Raw genomic sequence first — 25,308 nt, forward strand, 5'->3', positions numbered from 1 at the left:
ATGGGGAGAGGATTCTGAAATAAATAGGGAGAGAGGGAGAGGCGGACTGAAGATGGACAGAGGAGAACATAGGTGGAGAGGAGAGTGAGAGTGGGGAGGTAGGGAGGGGATAGGTCAGTCCAGGGAGAATGGACAGGTCAAGGGGGCGGAATGCGGTTAGGAGGTACGAAATGGAGGTGCGGCTTGAGGTGGGAGCAGGAGATAGGTGAGAAGAAGACAAGAGAGTTGCAGTGGGAGAGAGATCCCCTGAGGTTGGTCCGGACGGAAGAGGTAACTTTTACAGGTTCGGCATCCTGGAAGAAGCTTCGCAGTGAGGTTAAAATTGTGAACAGAGATAATGGGAACTGCAGATGCTGGAGAATCGGAGATAACAAAGTGTGGAGCTGGATGAACACAGCAGGCCAAGCAGCATCTTAGGAGCACAAAAGCTGACGTTTCGGGCCTAGACCCTTCATCAGAAAGGGGGATTTGGAGAGGATTCTGAAATAAATAGGGAGAGAGGGGGAGGCGGACCTAAGATGGATAGAGAAGAAGATAGGTGGAGAGGAGAGTATAGGTGGGGAGGTAGGGAGGGGATAGGTCAGTCCAGGGAAGACGGACAGGTCAAGGGGGCGGGATGGGGTTAGTCGGTAGAAAATAGAGGTGCAGCTTGAGGTGAGAGGAGGGGGTAGGTGACGAGAGTCCAGGTACCTCTTCCCCTTCCAGAAATGGCTTTGCCACTGTCAGTCAGGAAGCATTGTGGAACATCCTTATCTGCTTTGGCTGCACCGTGAAGTTTGTTACCATCCTTTACCTGCTCCACAATGACATGAAAGTTGTGGTAATGACAAATCGCTCAACACCGACCCATTCTCCATTTGGACCAGGATCAAGTAGGGCTGAGTCATTGGCAATACCTCACCTCACCTCACCACTGACAAACTCCCCAGTGGAGTGGAGCAAACTTACCGAACCAGTGGGAAATTATTCAACCACCACTGCTTCCAAGCCAAAACCAAAGTCACCCCAATCTGTGTCATCAAGCTACAGCATGCAGATAATGCTTGTATACGTGTTGTCTCGGAGGATGTACTTCAGAGCATTGTCAGCACCTTTAGGGAGGCATATGAGAGCACTGGTCACACGTTGAGCACCTACAAGATGAAGGTTCTCCACTAACCTGGGCCCAGCATTGTGAAGTGACCCCTGATCATCAAGGTCCATGGGGAGGTAACATTAGCTACTTCCAATGCCTCAGGACTGTCCTGTCGGGCAAAACAATTATTGATGAAGAGATCCAGCACTGTCCCCAGTGTGCCTTTGGCTGCTTGAGAAAAAGGATGATCACGGATAACAAAACCAGATCTGACATCAAGATCATGGTCTACAGAGCTGTGGTGGTTCCCACACTCCTAAGTGGCTCTGAGACATGGACTATCTGCAACAGACACCTCAAGGCATTGTTGCAGTATCACCAATATTTCCCGCACAAGATCCTGCAAATTTCCTGGGAAGTCACACACCAACACCAGCATCCTCTACAGGTTAACATCTCCAGCATTGAGGCACTGACCATCCCTGATCGACAATGATGGGCTGGGCACACCTTCTGCATGAGCAACATGAGATTCTCCAAGCAGGTGCTGTATTCCCAGATCTGAAATGGCATCCGAGCTCCAGGTGGACGGAGAAAGTGCTTCAGTGATACCCTCAAGACCTCACTGGGAATCAGTGCCAAGAATGTTCAAAGTGGAGGAGGAGCATCCAGGCAGGCATTGAGCCCCTTGATAATGGGAACTGCAGATGTTGGAGAATCCGAGATAATAAAGTGTGAAGCTGGATGAACACAGCAGGCCAAGCAGCATCTCAGGAGCACAAAAGCTCCTGAGATGCTGCTTGGCCTGCTGTGTTCATCCAGCTTCACACTTTATTACATTGAGCCCCTTGAGATTTGCCATCAGGAATAAATGGAAGCCAAGAAAATAACAGCAAAAGGACCATGCTATCGCACCAACACCTGACCCACCCCTTCCCATGACCTACTTCTGCCCCCAAGTGTAACAAGGCCTGTGGTAGTTTGTGCAGCCATCTATGGACCTACCCTGAGAGTGGAAGAGAGGCATCCTCATCTGGGAGAGACCGTCAATGATGATGATGATTATAGCACAGACTGAGACCATTCAGTCCATTGCATCTGCACCACTTAACAAATATCTGACTACACTAATCCTATATTCCAGTTATAGCCCTTGAGAATTTGGCAACATTAGTGAAGATCAAAATACTCCTTAACTGTTATGAGAGTCTCTGGCCTCGGCTGTGAACTCCAGACTCCCATCAGCCTCTGGATGAAAAAGAAATTCTCAACATTCCCCCAGACTTCTATTTCATACTTATCCCCCAGGGGTTTTGACCCTTTCACAGCTATCAAAAGTACATCTGAACCACCCTGACTGTGCTTCTCATAATCTTGTATACCTCTATCAGCTCATCCCTCAAGCTTCTCTGCTCCAAAGAAAACAGCCCAAGCTTATGCAGCTTCACTTCATCGCTGAAATACTCCATCCCAGGCAACATCCTAGTGACTCTCCTCTGCACCCCCTCCAGGGCAATCACATCCTTCCTATAGTGTGGGGACCAGAACTGCACACAGTGCTCCAGTTGTGAACTCAACAAAGTCCTGGACAGCGTCAATATAACCTTCCTGCCTGTTTAATCCTTGCCATGACTTAAAAAAGCAAGTTTCGTATATGCCTTCTTAATGATCCTATTAACCTGTCCTGTCACTGTCTGTGGACAAGTATCCCAAGATCCCGCTGCTCCTCTGAGGTTCCTGGTGTCCTCCCATTCACAGTATAATCCCTTACTACAATAACAACGCCCCCACCCCCAAGTGCATAGCCTCACACCTTTCTGGTCGAATTCCATTTGCCTTTATGCTGTCCAGTCTGATGATATCCACGTCATTACTTGACACCTGACCGAGTTTTATAATATCTCTGAACTTCTTCATCAAACACCCAACATTTAAATCTAAATCATTCACATTCAATACAAACAGCAAGGGCCCACATTACCTTCTGCTTCCTGTCTCTCAGTCAATTCTGATGCAACATGCTATTCTGTCTTGGATCCCATGGGTTTTTACATTTTGACCAGTTTGTGAAGAGGGGCTTTCTCAAAAGCCTTGCTGAAGTCTCTGTAGCCGACATCAAGCACATCATCTATATAACCTTGAATTTTGTCAACACAACCTTCCTTTAACAATTCCATGTTGATGATCCCTGATGAATCCATGTCTCTTCAAGTGCAGATTTATTCTGTCTCTGAGAGTTCTTTCTAATAACATCTCTACCTAACTTCCTCATTTATCCCTTCCCTTGTCCTTGGGGTAGTGCAGAGGGAGGGGCTTAGATTAGTTCACAGGTCGATGCAACATCGAGGGCCGAAGGGCCTGTTCTGCGCTATATTGTTCTACGTGCTATGTTTCTCCCTTTTTGAAAAAAAAGGTTAGGAGTCCTGCAATCCAATGGCATCTTAACTGTAGCCAGAAAGGATTTCAAAATCGCTTCTGGGGCCCGAGATACCAGCTCCCCTTGCCTTTGTCGAAGTCTGGGACACACCTCATCCAGGCTTGCAGATTCATACTTAAGGCTGATAAACCGCCTTTTAGTGTTTATTGGTGATAATGGGAACTGCAGATGCTGGAGAATCCAAGATAATAAAATGTGAGGCTGGATGAACACAGCAGGCCCAGCAGTATCTCAGGAGCACAAAAGCTGACGTTTCGGGCCTAGACCCTTCATCAGAGAGGGGGATGGGGTGAGGGTTCTGGAATAAATAGGGGGAGAGGGAGAGGCGGACCGAAGATGGAGAAAAGAAGATAGGAGGAGAGGAGAGTGTAGGTGGGGAGGTAGGGAGGGGACAGGTCAGTCCAGGGAAGACGGACAGGTCAAGGAGGTGGGATGAGGTTAGGAGGTAGGAGATGGAGGTGCGGCTTGGGGTGAGAGGAAGGGATGGGTGAGAGGAAGAATAGGTTAGGGAGGCAGAGACAGGCTGGACTGGTTTTGGGATGCAGTGGGTGGAGGGGAAGAGCTGGACTGGTTGTGTGGTGCAGTGGGGGGAGGGGACGAACTGGACTGGTTTTGGGATGTGGTGGGGGAAGGGGAGATTTTGAAGCTGGTGAAGTCCACATTGATACCATTGGGCTGCAGGGTTCCCAAGCGGAATATGAGTTGCTGTTCCTGCAACCTTCGGGTGGCATCATTGTGGCACTGCAGGAGGCCCATGATGGACATGTCATCTAAAGAATGGGAGGGGGAGTGGAAATAGTTCGCGACTGGGAGGTGCAGTTGTTTACTGCGAACCGAGCGGAGGTGTTCTGCAAAGCGGTCCCCAAGCCTCCGCTTGGTTTTCCCAATGTGGGCCTGCTGTGTTCATCCAGCCTCACACTTTAGTCTTTATTGGTTGAGATTAGGACACTTTTGGAACACAGCTACATTGATCTCCCTATGATAGGAAGGATGTTGTGATACTTGATAAGAGTCCAATAAAGATTTACAAGGATGTTGCCAGAGTTGGAGGGTGGTGAGCTATAAGGAGAAGCTAAATAGGCTGGGGCTATTTTCCCTGGAGTATTGAAGGCTGAGCAATGACCTTACAGAAGTTTCTAAAACCTTTAGAGGTATGGAGAGTGAACAGTCAAGGTCTATTCTTCAGGGTAGGGGAGGCATAGGATTAAAGAGACAGGAGAAAGATTTCAAAAGGAGCTAAGGGGCAACATTTTCATGCAGAGGGTGGTGTGTGCATGGAATGAACTGCCAGAGGAAGCAGTGGAAGCTGGACCAATTACAATAAAAAAGCTCCTGCTTGGCCTGCTGTGTTCATCCAGCTTCACACTTCGTTCTCATGGATTCTCCAGCATCTGCAGTTCCCATTATCACTGATACAATACAAAGGCATCTGGATGGTACATGAATAGAAACAGAGACACATAGAACAATACAGCACAGTACAGGCCCTTCGGCCCTCGATGTTATGCCGACCTGTCATATCGATCTCAAGCCCATCTAACCTACACTATTCCATGAACGTCCATATGCTTATCCAATGACGACTTAAATGTATCGAAAGTTGGCGAATCTACTACCATTGCAGGCAAAGCGTTCCATTCCCTTACTACTCTCTGAGTAAAGAAACCACCTCTGACATCCGTCCTATATCTTTCACCCCTCAATTTAAAGCTATGCCCCCTCGTGCTCGCTGTCACCATCTTAGGAAAAAGGCTCTCCCTATCCACCCTATCTAACCCTCTGATTATTTTAGATGTCTCAATTAAGTCACCTCTCAACCTTCTTCGCTCCAATGAAAACGGCCTCAAGTCCCTCAGCCTTTCCTCATAAGACCTTCCCTCCATACCAGGCAACATCCTAGTAAATCTCCCCTGCACCCTTTCCAAAGCTTCCACATCCTTCTTATAATGCGGTGACCAGAACTGTTTACAATACTACAAGTGCAGCCGCACCAGAGTTTTGTACAGCTGCAACATAATCTCTTGGTTCCGGAACTCGATCCCTCTATTAATAAAAGCTAAAACACTGTATGCATTCTTAACAGCCCTGTCAACCTGGGTGGCAACTTTCAATGACCTGTATACATGGACACCAAGATCTCTCTGCTCATCTACACTACCAAGAATCTTACCATTAGCCCAGTACTTTACATTCCGGTTACTCCTACCAAAGTGCATCACCTCACACTTGTCCGCACTAAACTCCATCTGCCACCTCTCAGCCCAGCTCTGCAGCTTATCTATGTCTTTCTACAACCTACAGCATCCTTTGTCACTATCCACAACTCCACCGACCTCAGTGTCATCTGCAAATTTACTAACCCATCCTTCTACGCCCTCATCCAGGTCATTTATAAAAATGACAAACAGCAGTGGACCCAACACCTACCCTTGCGGTACTCCACTGGTAACTGGTCTCCAGGATGAACATTTCCCATCATCCACCACCCTCTGTCTTCTTTCAGCAAGCCAATTTCTGTTGACAAAGTTGACAAGGGTCGAGCTGTGGATGTGGTGTATATGGACTTCAGCAAGGCATTTGATAAGGTTCCCCATGGTAGGCTCATTCAGAAGGTCAGGAGGAATGGGATACAGGGGAATTTTCTAGGCCCGAAACGTCAGCTTTTGTGCTCCTGAGATGCTGCTTGGCCTGCTGTGTTCATCCAGCCTCACATTTTATTATATAGGGGAATTTAGCTGTCTGGATACAGAATTGGCTGGCCAACAGAAGACAGCAAGTGGTAGTAGAAGGAAAATATTCTGCCTGGAAGTCAGTGGTGAGTGCTGCCCCACAGGGCTCTGTCCTTGGGCCTCTACTGTTTGTAATTTTTATTAATGACTTGGACGAGGGAATTGAAGGATGGGTCAGCAAGTTTGCAGACGACACAAAGGTTGGAGGTGTCGTTGACAGTATAGAGGGCTGTTGTAGGCTGCAGCGGGACAGTGACAGGATGCAGAGATGGGCTGAGAGGTGGCAGATGGAGTTCAACCTGGATAAATGCGAGGTGATGCATGTTGGAAGGTCGAATTTGAAAGCTGAGTACAGGATTAAGGATAGGATTCTTGGCAGTGTGGAGGAACAGAGGGATCTTGGTGTGCAGATACATAGATCCCTTAAAATGGCCACCCAAGTGGACAGGGTTGTTCAGAAAGCATATAGTGTTTTGGCTTTCATTAGCAGGGGGATTGAGTTTAAGAGTCGTGAGATCTTGTTGCAGCTCTATAAAACTTTGGTTAGACTGCACTTGGAATACTGCGTCCAGTTCTGGTTGCCCTATTATAGGAAAGATGTGGATGCTTTGGGCAGGGTTCAGAGGAGGTTTACCAGGATGCTGCCTGGACTGGAGGGCTTATCTTATGAAGAGAGGTTGACTGAGCTCGGACTTTTTTCATTGGAGAAAAGGAGGAGGAGAGGGGACCTAATTGAGGTATACAAGATAATGAGAGGCATAGATAGAGTTGATAGCCAGAGACTATTTCCCAGGGCAGAAAAGGCTAACACGAGGGGTCATAGTTTTAAGCTGGTTGGAGGAAAGTATAGAGGGGATGTCAGAGGCGGGTTCTTTACACAGAGAGTTGTGAGACCACGGAATGCGTTGCCAGCAGTTGTGGAAGCAAGGTCATTGGGGTCATTTAAGAGACTGCTGGACATGTATATGGTCACAGAAATTTGAGGGTGCATACATGAGGACCAATGGTCGGCACAACATCGTGGGCTGAAGGGCCTGTTCTGTGCTGTACTGTTCTATGTTCTATTTAGTGCTTCCCCTATCTCCTTTGACTCCACACACATCTTAGCATTACTATCCTTGATTGGGCCTAATCTTACTTTCGTCATTCTTTCATTCCTTAAATACCTATAGAAAGCGTTAGGGTTTACCCTGATCCTAACCACCAACAACTTCTCATGTCTCCTCCTAGCTCTTCTGAGCTCTCTCTTTAGGTCTTTACTGGCTACCTCGTAGCCCTCAAGCGCCCTAACTGAGCCTTCACATCTCATTCGAACATAAGCCTTCTTCTTCCTCTTGACCAGAGATTCCACCTCCTTCATAAACCACGGCTCCCGCACTCTGCAGCTTCCTCCCTGCCTGACAGGTACACACTTATCTAGGACACACAGGAGCTTTTCCTCGAATAAGCTCCATATTTCTAATGTGCCCATCCCCTGCAGTTTCCTTCCCCATCCTATGCTCCCTAATCTTGCCTAATCTCATCATAATTGCCTTTCCCCCAGCTATAACTCTTGTCCAGTGGTATACACCTATCCCTTTCCATCACTAAAGTAAACATAACAGAATTGTGATCGCTATCACCAAAGTGCTCACCTACTTCCAAATTTAACACCTGGCCAGGCTCATTACTCAGTACCAAATCTAATGTGGCTTCGCCCCTTGTTGGCCTGTCTGCATACTGTGTCAGGAAGCCCTCCTGCACACTCTGGACAAAAACTGACCCATCTATATTACTCGAACCATAGTGTTCCCAGTCGATATTTGGAAAGTTGAAGTCCCCCATGACAACTACCCTGTCTCTCACACTCCTATTGAGAATCGAGAATAGGAAATATTTTGAAGGATATGGGCTAAATGCTGGCAAATGGGGTTAGATTTATCTAAGATAGCTGGTTGACATGAGCAAGTTGGACTGAAGTGTATGTTTCCATGCTGTACAGCTCTATGATTCTATTTAATAAACGACTTTGGGTTTTATAATCACTAGAATCCATGCGGAAATAGGCCCTTTGGCCCAACAAGTCCACAGTGATGCTCCGAGGATCCTCCCAGTCCCATTGCCCTACAACCCACCTAATCCACACGTCGCTGTACACTATGGGCAATTTTGCATGGCCAATCCACCTAACCTGCACATCCTTGGACTGTGGGAGAAAGCTCATGCAGACACAGGGAAAATGTGCAAACTCCACACAGTCACTCAAGAGTAGAATTAAACCTATAGCCAGAGACTATTTCCCAGGGCAGAAATGGCTAGCACGAGGGGTCACAGTTTTAAGCTGGTTGGAGGAAAGTACAGAGGGGAAATCGGAGGCGGGTTCTTTACACAGAGAGTTGTGAGAGCATGGAATGCGTTGCCAGCAGCAGTTGTGGAAGCAAGGTCATTGGGGTCATTTAAGAAACTGCTGGACATGCATATGGTCACAGAAAATTGAGGGTGCATACATGAGTATCAATGGTCGGCACAACATCGTGGGCTGAAGGGCCTGTTCTGTGCTGTACTGTTCTATGTTCTATGTCCTTGGTACTATCAGGCAGCAGGGCTAACCACTGAACCACTATGTCACCACATTCTGCCGACCGTTATTCTACTCACCAATGCTTTCTCATGCAGGTTTAGTTTTCCCAATGACCTTTTTCAGTTCCTCCTGCACTGTTTTTGCTCCCATATGGACACTGCCGTATTGAACCCTCAGTATTTGCCATAATTCATTTATCCTGAAATTTATGTCCCTTCACCATTAGGAAGCTCTCGTCTTGGTCATACTTTCTGACATTATATTTGCCCTGTACTCTCACAATTTCCTCATGAAAGCCTCCCACTGCTCTAACACAGTTTTAATGTTAAGTGCTGCTTGTGTTTGTCTTCTATTTTCTGACATAGAGTCATAGGATCATAGAGTCATGGAGATGTACAGCACGGAAACAGACCCTTTCGTCCAACTCGTCCAAGCCGACCAGATATCCTAAATTTAGTCCCAACTGCCAGCTTTAAGTTTCAGGAACATCAGCCACTTAACAATTGTAATGGCAAATTTAAGAATTCATGTGTTTTTGTTTTAAATAACACATAGGTGGATTGACAAATTGCATTTTGCTTTCTTTAATATAACATGTATTTTGTGTGTTGTGTGTTTAGTTAGGTATAAGGTATTTAGTGCCTACATGAACATGTACAGGGCATCGTGAAAAGGGAGACAATGGTCTAGTGGTAATAGCGGTAGACTGTTCCTTCAAAGACCTAGATAATGTTTTGGGAACCCGGTTTTGAATCCTGCCATGGCAGATTGTGAAATTTGAATTCAATAACGATCTAGAATTAAGAGTCTTTACCATCACAACTGGATGCCCAAGGTTTAAACAAACAAGGATATTGGGGAGGTGATGGCGTAGTGGTATTATCGCTGGACTGTTAATCCATAGACCCAGATAACATTCTGGGGATAACAAAGTGTGGAGCCGGATGAACACAGCAGGCCAAGCAGCATCTTAGGAGCACAAAAGCTGACATTTCGGGCCGAGACCCTTCATCAGAGAGGGGTATGGGGAGAGTGCGGGGAGGCGGACCAAAGATGGATAGAAGAGAAGACGGTGGATAGGAGAGTATAGGTGGGGAAGTAGGGAGGGGATAAGTCAGTCCGGGGAGGACGGACAGGTCAAGGAGGCGGGAAATGGAGATGCAGCTTGAGGTGGGAGGAGGGGATAGGTGAGATGAAGAACAGGTTAGGGAGGCAGAGATGAGCTGGGCTAGTTTTGGGGTGCAGTGGGGCAAGGGGAGATTTTGAAGCTTGTGAAGTCCACATTGATACCATTGGGCTGCAGGGTTCCCAAGCGGAATATGAGTTGCTGTTCCTGCAACAGTCGGGTGGCATCATTGTGGCACTGCAGGAGGCCCAGGATGGGCATGTTGTCTAAGGAGTGGGAGGGGGACTTAAATTGGTTTGCGACTGGGAGGTGCAGTTGTTTGTTGCGAATCGAGCATAGGTGTTCTGCAAAGCGGTCCCCAAGCCTCCGCTTGGTTTCCCCAATGTAGAGGAAGCCACACCGGGTACAATGGATACAATATACCACATTGGCAGATGTGCAGGTGAACATCTGCTTGATATGGAAAATCATCTTGGGGCCTGGGATGGGGGTGAGGGAGGAGGTGTGGGGGCAAGTGTATCACTTCCTGCGGTTCCAGGGAAAGGTGTCAGGTGTGGTGGGTTTCGAGGGGAGTGTGGAGCAGACAAGGGAGTCACGGAGAGAGTGGTCTCTCCAGAAGCAGACAAGAGTGGGGATGGAAAAATGTCTTGTGTGATGGGGTCGGATTGTAGATGACGGAAGTGTCGGAGGATGATGCGTTGTGTCCATAGGTTGGTGGGGTGGCATGTTAGGACTAGGGGGATTCTCTTTGGGCAGTTACTGCGGGGGAGGGGTATGAGGGATGAGTTGCGGGGCGTTCTCGAACACTGCGGGGGTGAAGTTGCGGTCCTTGAAGAACAAGGACATCTGGGATGTGCGCGAGTGGAACGCCTCATCCTGGGAACAGATTCGGCGGAGGCGAAGGAATTGGGAATAGGGGATGGAATTTTTGCAGGAAGGTGGGTGAGAGGAGGTGTATTCTAGGTAGCTGTGGAAGTCGGTGGGCTTGAAATGGACATTGGTTACTAGCTGGTTGCCTGAGATGGAGACAGAGAGGTCCAGGAAGGTGAGGGATGTATTGGAGATGGTCCAGGTGAACCTGAGGTTGGGGTGGAAGGTGTTGGTGAAGTAGATGAACTGTTCGAGCTCCTCTTGGGATACAGTCATCAATGTAACAGAGGAAGAGCTGAGGTTTAGGGCCAGTGGAGGTGCGGAAGGGGGACTGTTCCACGTAACATACAAAGAGGCAGGCATAGCTGGGGCCCATGCGGGTACCCATGGCCACCCGCTTTGTCTGTAGGAAGTGGGAGGAATCGAAAGAAAAGTTGTTGAGGGTGAGGACAAGTTCGGCTAGGCGGATGAGGGTGTCGGTGGAAGGGGACTGGTCAGGCCTGTGGGACAGGAAGAGTAGAGGGCCTTGAGGCCATCTGCATGAGGAATGCAGGTATATAGGGACTGCACGTCAATGGTGACAATGAGGTGTTTGGGACAAGGGAATTGGAAGTTCTGGAGAAGGTGGAGGGCATGGGTGGTGTCATGGACGTGGGTGGGCAGTTCCTGGACCAAGGGGGAGAAAATGGAGTCCAGATAGGTGGAGATGAATTCGGTGGGGCAGGAGCTGGCGGAGACAACGGGTCGACCAGGGCAGGCAGGTTTGTGGATTTTGGGAAGGAGATAGCAGCGGGCAGTGCAGGGTTGGGGAACAATAAAGTTGGAGGCTGTGGGTGGGAGGTCACCTGTGATGAGGTTGTGAATGGTTTAGAAGATGATGGTTTGGTGCTCAGAGGTGGGGTCGTGATCCATGGGGCGGAACAAGGAGGTATCGGACAGTTGGCGTTTGGCCTCAGCGATGTAGAGGTCAGTGCGCGATACTACAACTGCGCCTCCCTTGTCTGCGGGTTTGATGGTGAGGTTGGGGTTGGAGCGGAGGGCTGCCCGTTCTCCACTGTACCCATTGTGGCTTCCTCTACATTGGGGAAACCAAGCAGAGGCTTGGGGACCGCTTTGCAGAACACCTCTGCTCGGTTCGCAACAAGCATCTGCACCTCCTAGTCGCAAACTATTTTAACTCCCCCTCCCATTCCTTAGACGACATGTCCATCCTGGGCCTCCTACAGTGCCATAATTATGCCACCCAAAGATTGCAGGAACAGCAACTCATATTCCGCTTGGGAACCCTGCAACCCAATGGTATCAATGTGAACTTCACAAACTTCAAAATCTCCCCTTCCCCCACTGCATCCCAAAACCAGCCCTGCTTGTCCCCTCCCCCCACTGCATCCCAAAACCAGCCCAGCTTGTCACCGCCTCTCTAACCTGTTCTTCATCTCACCTATCCCTTCCTCCCACCTCAAGAGCACCTCCATTTCCTACCTACTAACCTCATCCCACCTCCTTGACCTGTCCATCCTCCCCGGACTGACCTATCCCCTCCCTACCTCCCCACCCATACTCTCCTCTCCACCCATCTTCTCCTCTATCCATCTTCACTTCACCTCCCCCTCTCTCCCTATTTATTTCAGAGCCCTCTCCCCAACCCCCTCTCTGTTGAAGGGTCTGGGCCCGAAACATCAGCTTTTGTGCTTCTGAGATGCTGCTTGGCCTGCTGTGTTCATCCAGCTCCACACTTTGTTATCTCGGATTCTCCAGCATCTGCAGTTCCCATGATCTCTGATACTATTTTAACATTCTGGGGATCCAGGTCTAAATCCCACCTTGGCCAACTGTGGAATTTGAATTCAAGAAATAATAAACAATTAAGAACCACATGATGGCCATTGTCGCAAACGCACCTTGTTCACTAATGTCCTTTCGGGAAGGAAACTGCCATCCTTACCTGGTCTGGCTTACATGTGGCTCCAGACCCACAACAATGTTGTCTGAACTGTCCTCTGGATGTTTAGAGATAGGTAATAAAGACTGTCTTGCCAGCGGTGCCCTCATCCCGTGAATGAATACAGTGAATCAAGCACATATTTTAAGGGAAAAAATAATGGAAATTTGAGAACAATGTGAGCAGATGCCACTGTCAAGAAGCTTATAATGCTTTAAGAAAAATGGGTCAAAACCTGGTTTTGTGATGAAGTTTCAATGATGATCCACCCTAATGGCAATAAGTTTACAAAAGTAATTCTGTTAAGTACTTTAAAACGTTTGACAGGAAACAGTCTTGTACGAAAATTATTTTCCACCTTTTACATCAATATTAGTATCTTCAAATAGCTGTGATGTCCATTACAGCATAAAGTTTGTGCCATGCTCCAATAAAGCTTAATTTTAGAAGACTAACCTTTGGTGCATGAGCAACTTTATCATCTCAAACAGTGCAATTATTTCACAAAGATTCAATATTGATTTCTTTTGCTCAATGATTATGGATAAAGAAAAAAAATGACAGAAACCTTTTATAATTCTTTTCAAACTGGACTCCTTTTCTCAACACAAACATTCAACACATAAGTCACACTTTGCCTTTATGTTCCTGCTTTGTTTGTTTCTTTGCTAGTCATCAAGTGGTCTGCCAGTTCCACAATTGCCTTCCATGGCTTTCTTGGTTTTCTTCCTTTCTATACCACACTCGATTCCTTAAACCTGCTTTACCCCCTCATCCCTTTCACTTCAATTTGCTCCGTTCTTAGGCTCTGCATTTCATTCAACAAGTATCCCCTCCATTTATTGGCTCTCTCTAACTGCCAAATAATCCTCCCTCCTTTGAATCTCTCATTACGTCTCTCTTCCAAAGTACAAGTTATACTTTTATAGTTATTAATAGTGTTCCAACATAAAGTTTTCCACAAATTGTGAGAAGTGAAAGACGTTATATGGTTATACAACACTATTGAATCTCCTGTGATGTTAATGATATGTCAACAACTACATTTTTATAACTGAAGATGTCCATGTCACATCAAATGATAACATCAAGCCCATTGATTTTGTGAGAAATTGAAGAATGAAAATAAAAGAAAAATACTCGTGCAGTCAACACGGCTTTGTCAGGGGCAGGTCATGCCTCACAAACCTTATCGAGTTCTTTCAGGATGTGACTAGAAAAGTTGATGGGGGTCGAGCTGTGGATGTGGTGTATATGGACTTCAGTAAGGCATTTGATAAGGTTCCCCATGGTAGGCTCATTCAGAAGGTCAGGAGGAATGGGATACAGGGGAACTTAGCTGTCTGGATACAGAATTGGCTGGCCAACAGAAGACAGCGAGTGGTAGTAGAAGGAAAATATTCTGCCTGGAAGTCAGTGGTGAGTGGGGTTCCACAGGGGTCTGTCCTTGGGCCTCTACTGTTTGTAATTTTTATTAATGACTTGGATGAGGGGATTGAAGGATGGGTCAGCAAGTTTGCAGACGACAGAAAGGTTGGAGGTGTCGTTGACAGTATAGAGGGCTGTTGTAGGCTGCAGCAGGACATTGACAGGATGCAGAGATGGGCTGAGAGGTGGCAGATGGAGTTCAACTTGGATAAATGCGAGGTGATGCATTTTGGAAGGTCGAATTTGAAAGCTGAGTACAGGATTAAGGATAGGATTCTTGGCAGTGTGGAGGAACAGAGGGATCTTGGTGTGCAGATACATAGATCCCTTAAAATGGCCACCCAAGTGGACAGGGTTGTTAAGAAAGCAAATGGTGTTTTGGCTTTCTTTAACAGGGGGACTGAGTTTAAGAGTCGTGAGATCTTGTTGCAGCTCTATAAAACTTTGGTTAGACCGCACTTTGAATACTGCGTCCGGTTCTGGTCGCCCTATTATAGGAAAGATGTGGATGCTTTGGACAGGATTCAGAGGAGGTTTACCAGGATGCTGCCTGGACTGGAGGGCTTATCTTATGAAGAGAGGTTGACTGAGCTCGGTCTCTTTTCATTGGAGAAAAGGAGGAGGAGAGGGGACCTAATTGAGGTATACAAGATAATGAGAGGCATAGATAGAGTTGATAGCCAGAGACTATTTCCCAGGGCAGAAATGGCTAGCACGAGGGGTCATAGTTTTAAGCTGGTTGGAGCAAAGTATAGAGGGGATGTCAGAGGCAGGTTCTTTACACAGAGAGTTGTGAGAGCATGGAATGCGTTGCCAGCAGCAGTTGTGGAAGCAAGGTCATTGGGGTCATTTAAGAGACTGCTGGACATGTATATGGTCACAGAAATTTGAGGGTGCATACATGAGTATCAATGGTCGGCACAACATCGTGGGCTGAAGGGCCTGTTCTGTGCTGTACTGCTCTATGTTCTATGTTCTATGAATGTTTTTTTAATTCTTAAGGGGACACTCTCAGTTATTGACGTGAGGAAGAGTATCAAATCAGAGGGCGACAGAAACGTCACTGAGAGGAATTATGAGAGGCGGCACTACAGTCAGCATGACTGGGCAGTGGATTGTGACAGGGCAGCCTCAGTGATTAACATGAGGAAGATCATTGAATCAGAAGGCGGCAGAGACATTCAGACTGGTCCGAACATTGCAGAGGAACTGGTGTCAAGGAGTGGTTAAACGTGAAACACTACATTAGTCTAGTGCTCCATCCACTCCACCACCAAGCTCCTGAAAGCAATAAAAAAAGGGGCACTGAGAGGAACACAAGCAAGGTAAGATTCTTATTTTTTAAGTGTACAAGGGCAGAGACGGCCGTTAGGGCAGTGGTATGCTTCCTGTCAGATGTGGGAATTCAGGGAGCAGTCTGTTGTTCCTGATCACTATGTCTGCACAAGTGTGACCAGCTGCAGGTCCTCATGGACCACGTGGTTCAGTTGGAGCGGCAGTGGGACGCACAGAGGAGCGTACAGAGGGCAGAGAGCGTGACAGATGTTACCTTCAGGGAGGTGGTCACACCGCAGCTTTAATCAAGTAGATGGGTAACCACCAGAAGATGCAGGCAAGTAGTGCGGGAGTCTCCTATGAATGTTCCCCTCTCTGTACGGAGGGCGCTAGCTATAAAGAAAGGTTGAGTAGATTAGGATTATTTTTATTAGAGAGACAGAGATTGGGGGGGACCCGATTGAGGTCTACAAAATCATGAGGGGATAGACAAGGTGGATTACAAGAAGCTTTTTCCCAGAGTAGGGGGCTCAAATACTAGGGGTCATGAGTTCAAAGAGGAGGAATGTTTAGCGGAGATATGAGTGTAAAGTTCTTTGTGCAGAGGGTGATGGGTGCTTGGAACGCGTTGCCAGCGGAGGTGGTAGACGCAGATACGATAGTGTCTTTTAAGATGTATCTGGATAGGTACATGGATGGGCAGGGAGCAAAGGGAAACAGACCCTTAGAAAATAGATGACAGGTTTAGACAGAGGATCTTGATTGGCGCAGGCTTGGAGGGCCGAACGGCCTGTTCCTGTGCTGTAATTTTCTTTGTTCTTTGTTCTAAGTCATTATCAATGATAGTAGGAACTGCAGATGCTGGAGAATCTGAGATAACAAGGTGCAGAACTGGATGAACACAGCAGGCCAAGCAGCATCAGAGGGGCAGGAAAGCTGACGTTTCAGGTCGAGGCCTTCTTCAGAAATGGGGGAGGGGAATGGGGTTCTGGAATAAATAGGGAGAGAGGGGGAGGGAGACAGAAGATTGATAGAGAAGATAGGTGGAGAGGAGACAGATGAATCAAAGAGGCAGGGATGGAGCTCGTAAAGGTGAATATAGGTAGGGAGTTGGGAGGGCATAGCTCAGTCCAGGGAGGACAGACGGGTCAAGGCGTGGGATGAGGCAAGTAGGTAGAAGATGGGGGTGGGGCATGACGTGGGGGGAGGGGATAGGTGAGAGGAAGGACTGGTTAGGGAGGTGGAGACAAGCTGGGCTGGTTTTGGGAAGCGGTATGGGGAGGGGAGATTTTGAAGCTTGTGAAATCCACATTGATAGCATTGGGATGCAGGGTTCCCAAGCGAAATATGAGGTGCTGTTCCTGCAACCTTCGAGTGGCATCGTTGCGGCACAGCAGGAGGCCGAGGATGGACATGTTATCTGAGGAAAGGGAGGGGGAGTTGAAATGGTGTGCAACTGGGAGGTGCAGTTGTTTAGTGTGAACCGAGTGTAGGTTTCCTACAAAGTGATCCCCAAGACTCTTCTAAGTTTCCCTGATTGAGAGGAGACCACAATGGGAACAGCAGATACAGCACTGAACATTCACAGATGTTCAGGTGAACATCTGCTTCATGTAGAAAGTCTTTTTGGGGCCTGGGATGGGGGTGAGGGAGGAGGTGTGGGGACAGGCGCAGCAATTGCTGTGGTTGCGGGGAAAGTGCCGGGTGCAGTGTGGCTGGAGGGGAGTGTGAAGCGGACAAGGGAGTCACGGAGAGAGTGGTCCCTCCAGAAAGCAGATAAGGGTGGGGAGGGAAAAATGTCTTTGGTGGTGCGGTCAGATTGCAGAAATGTCAGAGGATGAGGCGTTGGATCCGGAGGTTGGTGGGGTGGTACGTACGGACAAGGGCGATTCTGTTTTGGTTGTTACTGTGGAGAGGGGGTGTGAGGGATGAGTTCCATGAAATGTGGGAGACACGGTTGAAGGTAGGAGAACATAGAACATAGAACATTACAGCACAGTACAGGCCCTTCGGCCCTCAATGTTGTGTCGACCTGTCATACCGATCTCAAGCCCATCCAATGACGACTTAAATGTACCTAAAGTTGGCGAATCTACTACCGTTGCAGGCAAAGCGTTCCATTCCCTTACTACTCTCTGAGTAAAGAAACTACCTCTGACATCTGTCCGATATCTTTCACCCCTCAATTTAAAGCTATGCCCCCTCGCGCATGCGGTCACCATCCTAGGAAAAAGGCTCTCCCTATCCACCCTATCTAACCCTCTGATTATTTTAGATGTCTCAATTAAGTCACCTCTCAACTGTCTTCTCTCTAATGAAAACAGCCTCAAGTCCCTCAGCCTTTCCTCGTAAGACCTTCCATCCAGACGAGGCAACATCCCAGTAAATCTCCTCTGCACCCTTTCCAAAACTTCCACATCCTTCTTATAATGTGGTGACGAGAACTGTATGCAATACTCCAAGTGCGGCTGCACCAGAGTTTTGTACAGCTGCAGCATGATCTCTTGGTTCCGGAACCCGATCCCTCTATTAATATAAGTTAAAACACCGCATGCATTCTTAACAGCCCTGTCAACCTGGGTGGCAACTTTCAAGGAACTGTGTACATGGACACCGAGATCTCTCTGCTCATCTACACTACCAAGAATCTTACCATTAGCCCAGTACTTTGCATTCCGGTTACTCCTACCAAAGTGCATCACCTCACACTTGTCTGCATTAAACTCTATTTGACACCTCTCAGCCCAGCTCTGCAGCTTATCTATGTCTCTCTGCAACCTACAGCATCCTTTGTCACTATCCACAACTCCACCGACCTTAGTGTCATCTGCAAATTTACTAACCCGTCCTTCTACGCCCTCATCCAGGTCATTTTTAAAAATGACAAACAGCAGTGGACCCAACACCGACCCTTACGGTACACCACTAGTAAATGGTCTCCAGGATGAACATTTCCCATCAACTACCACCCTCTGTGTTCTTTCAGCAAGCCAATTTCCGATCCAAACCCCTCTATCTCCAACAATCCCATTCCTCCGCATTTTGTACAATAGCCGACCGTGGGGAATCTTATCAAACGCCTTGCTGAAATCCATATACACCACATCAACCTGTTTACTCTCATCTACCTGTTTGGTCGCCTTCTCAAAGACTCAATAACGTTTGTGGGGCATGACCTTCCCTTCACAAAACCGTGCTGACTATCCCTAATCAATTTATTCTTTTCTAGATGATTATAAATCGTATCCCTTATAACCTTTTCTAACACTTTACCAACAACTGAGGTAAGGCTCACTGGCCTATAATTACCAGGGTTGTCTCTACTCCCCTTCTTGAACAGAGGAATCACATTTGCTATCCTCCATTCATCTGGCACTATTCCTGTAGACAATGACGAGTTAAAGATCAATGCCAAAGGCTCAACAATCTCCTCCCTGGCTTCCCAGAGGATCCGAGGATAAATCCCATCTGGCCCAGGGGACTTATCTATCTTCACCCTCTGTAGGATTTCTAATACCTCTTCCTTGTGAACCTCAATCCCACCTACTCTAGTAGTCTGTATCTCAGTATTCTCCTCGACAACATTGTCGTTTTCTAGAGTGAATACTGTTGAAAAATATTCATTCAGTGCTTTCCCTATCTCCTCTGACTTCACACACAACTTACCACTACTATCCTTGATTGTCCCTAATCTTACTTTCATCATTCTTTTATTCTTTAAATACCTATAGAAAGCCTTAGGGTTTACCCTGATCCAATCCACCAACAACTTCTCATGTCTCCTCCTGGCTCTTCTGAGCTCTCTCTTTAGGTCTTTACTGGCTACCTCACAGCCCTCAAGCGCCCTAACTGAGCCTTCACATCTCATCCTAACATAAGCCTTCATCTTCTCTTGACCAGAGATTCCACCTCCTTCGTAAACCACAGCTCCCGCACTCTACAGCTTCCTCCCTGCCTGATAGGTACACACTTATCTAGGACACACAGGAGCTTTTCCTTGAATAAGCTCCACATTTCTAATGTGCCCATCGCCTGCAGTTTCCTTCCCCATCCTATGCTCCCTAAATCTTGCCTAATCTCATCGTAATTGCTTTCCCCCCAGTTATAACTCTTGCCCAGTGGTATCCACCTGTCCCTTTCCATCACTGAAGTAAACATAACAGAATTGTGATCGCTATCACCAAAGTGCTCACCTACTTCCAAATCTAACACCTGGCCAGGCTCATTACCCAGTATCAAATCTATTGTGGCTTTGCCTCCTTGTTGGCCTATCTACATACTGTGTCAGGAAGCCCTCCTGCACACACTGGCCAAAAACTGACCCATCTATAGTACTCAAACTATAGTGTACCCAGTCAATATTTGGAAAGTTGAAGTCCCCCATTACGCTGCAGCCGTACAAAACTCTGGTGCGGCCGCACTTGGAGTATTGTGTACAGTTCTGGTCATCGCATTATAAGAAGGATGTGGAAGCTTTGGAAAGGGTGCAGAGGAGATTTACTAGGATGTTGCCTGGTATGGAGGGAATGTCTTGCAAGGAAAGGCTGAGGGACTTGAGGCTGTTTTCATTAGAGAGGAGAAGGTAACGGCGAGCACGAGGGGGCATAGCTTTAAATTGAGGGGTGAAAGATATCAGACAGATGTCAGAGATAGTTTCTTTATTCAGAGAGTAGTACGGAAATGGAACGCTTTGCCTGCAACGGTTTGTAGATTCGCCAACTTTAGGTACATTTAAGTCATCATTGTATAAGCATATGAACGTACATGGAATAGTGTAGGTTAGATGAGCTTCAGATCGGAATGACGGGTCGACACAACATCAAAGGCCGAAGGGCCTGTACTTTGCTGTATTGTTCTATGTTCTACAACTACCCTGTCTCTCTCACTCCTATCGAGAATCATCTTTGCTATCCTTTCCTCTACATCTCTGGAACTATTTGGAGACCTACAGAAGACTCCCAACAGGGTGACCTCTCCTTTCCTGTTTCTAGCCTCAGCCCATACTACCTCAGCTGACGAGTCCCCAAACATCCTTTCTGCAACTGTACTACTGTCCTTGACCAACAATGCCACACCTCCCCCTCTTTTACCATCTTCTCTGTTCTTACTGAAACATCTAAATCCTGGAACCTGCAACAACCATTCCTGTCCCTGCTCTATTCATGTCTCCGAAATGGCCAAAACATCGAAGTCCCAGGTACTAACCCATGCTGCAAGTCCACCTTATTCCGGACGCTCCTGGCATTGAAGTAGACACACTTCAAACCAACTTCTTGCTTGCCGGTGCCATCTTGCGCCCTTGAAACTTTATCTCAGACCTCCCTACTCTCAACCTTTTCTATACTCAAACTACAATTTTGGTTCCCATCCCCCTGCTGAATTAGTTTAAACCCACCCGAATAGTCTTAGCAAATTTCCCCCCGAGGATATCGGTACCCCTCTGGTTCAGGTGAAGACCACCTTGCTTGTAGAGGTCCCACCTACCCCAGAAAGAGCCCGAATTATCGAAGAATCCAAAACCCTCCCTCCTGCACCATCCCTCTAGCCACATGTTCAACTCCTCTCTCTCCCTATTCCTCACCTCACTAGCACATGGCATGGGCAACAAACCAGAGACAACAACTCTGTTCGTCCTTGCTCTCAGCTTCCATCCTAGCTCCCTAAATTTCTGCCTTAAATCCCCATCTCTCTTCCTACCTATAGACCACTGAGTCGGGGGGAGTTGCAGTCCTTGGAAAACGAGGACATCTGAGATGTTCGGGAGAAGAATGCCTCATCCTGGGAGTAGATGCGGCAGAGGTGATGGCATTTTTGCAGGATGGCAAGCGGGTAGGAGGTGTATTCTAGGTAGCTGTGAGAGTCGGTGGACTTGCAATGGATGACTGTGAATGGAAACAGAGAGGTCCAGGAAGGAGAGTGAGGTATCAGAGATGGTCCAGGTTAACTGAAGGTTGGGGTGGAAGGTGTTGGTGAAGTGGATGAATTGTACGAGCTTCTTGTGGGAGCACGAGGAGGCTCCGATACAGTCGTCAATGTAACGGAGGAAGAGGTGCGGTTTAGGGCCAGTGTTGGTATGGAAGAGGAATTGTTCCACATAATCTCCTCTCCCTCCACTCCAATCACAACGTGACCATAAATCTCACAAGCTAGGGAGGCACAGTTTAAGTTTGGGGCACTGACCTCTACATCGCTGAGGCCAGGCGCCAACTCTCCAACACCTCCTCCTACCACCTCCTTGATTATGACCCGACCACCGACCACCAAAACATCATCTCCCAGACCATCCACAACCTCATCAGAGACAGCAGGAACTGCAGATACTGGAGAATCTGAGATAACAAGGTGTACAGCTGGAATGACACAGCGGGCCCAGCAGTATCAGAGGAGCAGGAAAGCTGACGTTTTGGGCCTAGACCCTAACCCTAACCCTAACCCCCATTACTGAAGATGGGTCTAGGCCTGAAACATCAGCCTTCCTGTTCCTGTGATACTGCTTGGTCCGCTGTGTTCATCCAGCTCTACACCTTGTTATCTCACAACCTCATCACCTCAGATGACCTCCCACCCACAGCCTCCAACCTCATCGTTCCCCAAACCCGAACCGCCCGCTTCTATCGCCTTCCCAAAATCCACAAACCTGACTGCCCTGGTTGACTCATTGCACATCTCCCTCAAACTTTCCCTCTCTCGCCTTGGAATTGAAACTTCAACCCTGGGAAAAAGCCTCTGACTATCCACCCACTCGATGCCTCTCATAATTCTGTGGACCTCTAACAGGTTTCCTCTCAGCCGGCGTCTTTCCAGTGAAAATTGTCCTAGTCTTTTCAACCTTTCCTCATAACCAATGCCCTCAAGACCAGAAAACATTCTAGAGAAGCTTCTCTGCACTATCTCCAAAGCATCCACGTCCTTCTGGTAATGTGGCAACCAAAACTGCACACAATATTCCAAATGTGGCCTAACAAGACTTTTATATAGCCGCAACATGGTTTGCTAATGCTTTACTCTGTGCCCCGATCGATGTAGGTAAGCATGCCACTTTACCTTCTTAAACGCCCTGGCCACCTGTGTTACAACTTATAGGGAACTGTGGACCTGCACATCCAGATCCGCCTGTATGTTAATTTTCTTAAGAGTTCTCCCACTAACAGTATAATTCACACCTAAATTTGATCTCACATTTGTCTGGATTAAACTCCATCTGCCATTTTTGTGCCCAAGTCACTGATCTATCTATGTCCTGTTCAAAAACAGTAGTTGTTGGAGAAGCTCAGCAGGTCTGGCAGCATCTGTGAAGAAAAAAATCAGAGTTAACATTTCAAGTCCGGTGAAGTTCTGAGGAAGGATCACAGACCCAAAATGCTAACTCTGATTTTTACTTCACAGGTGCTGCCAGGCCTGCTGAGCTTTTTCAGCAGGTTTTGTTTTTGTTCCTGATTTACAGCATCTGTAGTTCTTTTGGTTTTTATCTATATCCTGTTGTATCCTTTCACAATCGTTGGCACTATCAGCAGCTCCATCAATCTTCATAACATCTGCAAACTTACTAATCAGACCACCCACATTTTCCACCAGATCATTTATATATACAACAAACAAGAGGACCTAAGACTGATCCCTATGGGCACCACTAGTTACTGGTCTCCATTCTGAGAAATACCCTTCTTCTGCTACCCTCTGTCTTCAATGGCCAAGCCAGTTTTGTACCCGTTCTGAGGAAGGGTCACCAGACCTGAAACACTGACTCTGATTTTTTCTTCACAGATGCTGCCAGACCTGCTGAGCTTTTCCACCAACTTCTGTTTTGTATCTATCTAGCCAGCCCACCCCAAATCCCATGTGACTTTAGTTTTTGTACCAATCTGCCATGTGGGACTTTATCAAATGCCTTACTAAAGTCCATATAAACTACATCCACAACCCTTCCCTCATCAACTATGTTCAAAAAATTTGATTGGTGATTGAAGAGATATAAAGGCTACCATTCCCTGAGCTTTCCTAATTATTTCCTGTACCTGCCTGTGTCATTTTAAAAATCTACGAACTTACACCACCGAGTCTCTTTGGATATCCATGATATTGAACTTGATACCATTCACAAAGTTTCCAGATCTATTCTTTCTCAGTCCAAACTGAAGAACCTCACAACGTCATCAACCTGAAAAGCAATTTTTTAACTAATGACAACTGGACCCACTCACCTCAGCTAATAAGGAAGAGATTGTTCCCTCTGAAAATTTTGGGTCTCATTCAAATTTAAGTAGAACATAGAACATAGAACAGTACAGCACAGAACAGGCCCTTCAGCCCACAATGTTGTGCCGACCATTGATCCTCATGTATGCACCCTCAAATTTCTGTGACCATATACATGTCCAGCAGTCTCTTAAATGACCCCAATGACCTTGCTTCCACAACTGCTGCTGGCAACGCATTCCATGCTCTCACAACTCTCTGTGTAAAGAACCCGCCTCTGACATCCCCTCTATACTTTCCACCAAACAGCTTAAAACTATGACCCCTCGTGCTAGCCATTTCTGCCCTGGGAAATAGTCTCTGGCTATCAACTCTATCTATGCCTCTCATTATCTTGTATACCTCAATTAGGTCCCCTCTCCTCCTCCTTTTCTCCAATGAAAAGAGACCGAGCTCAGTCAACCTCTCTTCATAAGATAAGCCCTCCAGTCCAGGCAGCATCCTGGTAAACCTCCTCTGAACCCTCTCCAAAGCATCCACATCTTTCCTATAATAGGGCGCCCAGAACTGGATGCAGTATTCCAAGTGCAAGTGATTTAATTGTTGAGTTATAAATTGTTCTTAGGACAGAGGTGCAAAATTAGGTCTTTCTGCCCATCGAGTCTGTTCTACCATTCAATGATATCATGGCTGACCTGAATCTGATCATCCTGCCTTTTCCCTACTAGCCTTGATTCCTTTCCTGATTTAACACTGTCTCTCTCAGCCCAGAATGTATTAAACACCCAAACTCGTCAGTCCTCTGTTGTAAAGAATTCCTCATATTCACTCCCCTCTGAGAGAATACTTCACTCCCGACCTGTATTGTTTAATTGATGTCTGTCCTGTTTCACAAAATAACACCCAACATCTTCACTCTACCATTTTCTCTATTGTTATGCTGTCACTTTAAGTGAAAAACCATTTTATCAGGATTTGTGGAAAAGTGACAGCATTGAGAGGAACATCAAGACTGATCATACTCACCTGAAGCAGTTCCTTGTTCACCTGAAGTAGCTCCTTTACTCTTGGTATCCCAACCAGCTTCTGGTGAATGACTGATGGTTCTGTTACTGAAAACAGTGAACACTGTTCCATTTCCACGGTTCCCATCGTCGAAAACAGATTCTTCGCTCTCTGCTGCTGACAGATTTAAAACCTGGCACCAGATCAGAACTACCAAACACACATTGCAGACGGACATTGCAAATGATCACAACTCTCTGCTCTCCACTTCAGAGTTCTGTTCCATTGTTAACACATAGTTTTTTGCCTGTCCTCCTAATCAATCTCTCTTTTCCTTTTCAGTTTCTCTGTGCTTGTGCTCTCAACGTCTCTGTGTGTCAGCTCATTTCTGAATCTGTGTCATTCTGTGATTCATGTCAGAAATAACTTTGGAACAGCCCAGCCCTAACCAGGAAGTAGGAAAAGAAACGTCCCAGAACGCCTTTGCAGAAAATACCTGCTGCCTTTATTGGTCGGTGAAGTGAGTACAAGTATCAGGAAATAATGTTGCAGCTTTACAAGACTTTGGTTAGGCTACACTTAGAGTATTGTGTTCAATTCTGGTCGCCAAATTACAGGAAGGATATGGAGGCTTTGTAGAGAGTGCAGAAGTGGTTTACCAGGAT

At 47.0% G+C, this 25,308-nt stretch overlaps 1 protein-coding gene across 5 annotated transcripts in view; it reads right to left on the reverse strand.

Moving 5' to 3' along the window:
* The window catches only part of LOC125467654 (disintegrin and metalloproteinase domain-containing protein 12-like), a 243,940-nt gene extending 218,859 nt beyond the window's left edge, over positions 1–25,081 (reverse strand). For all 5 annotated transcript variants that reach the window (XM_059650847.1, XM_059650852.1, XM_059650849.1 and 2 more), the window contains exon 1: positions 24,665–25,081. In XM_059650847.1, the coding sequence (XP_059506830.1) occupies positions 24,665–24,881 (217 nt within the window). In that variant the 5' untranslated portion in view covers positions 24,882–25,081. The remainder of the gene's footprint in view (positions 1–24,664) is intronic.
* Positions 25,082–25,308: the final 227 nt, after the last annotated feature.

The sequence above is a fragment of the Stegostoma tigrinum genome, chromosome 1, assembly GCF_030684315.1.
Source record: "Stegostoma tigrinum isolate sSteTig4 chromosome 1, sSteTig4.hap1, whole genome shotgun sequence".
Classification (NCBI taxonomy): Eukaryota; Metazoa; Chordata; class Chondrichthyes; order Orectolobiformes; family Stegostomatidae; genus Stegostoma; species Stegostoma tigrinum.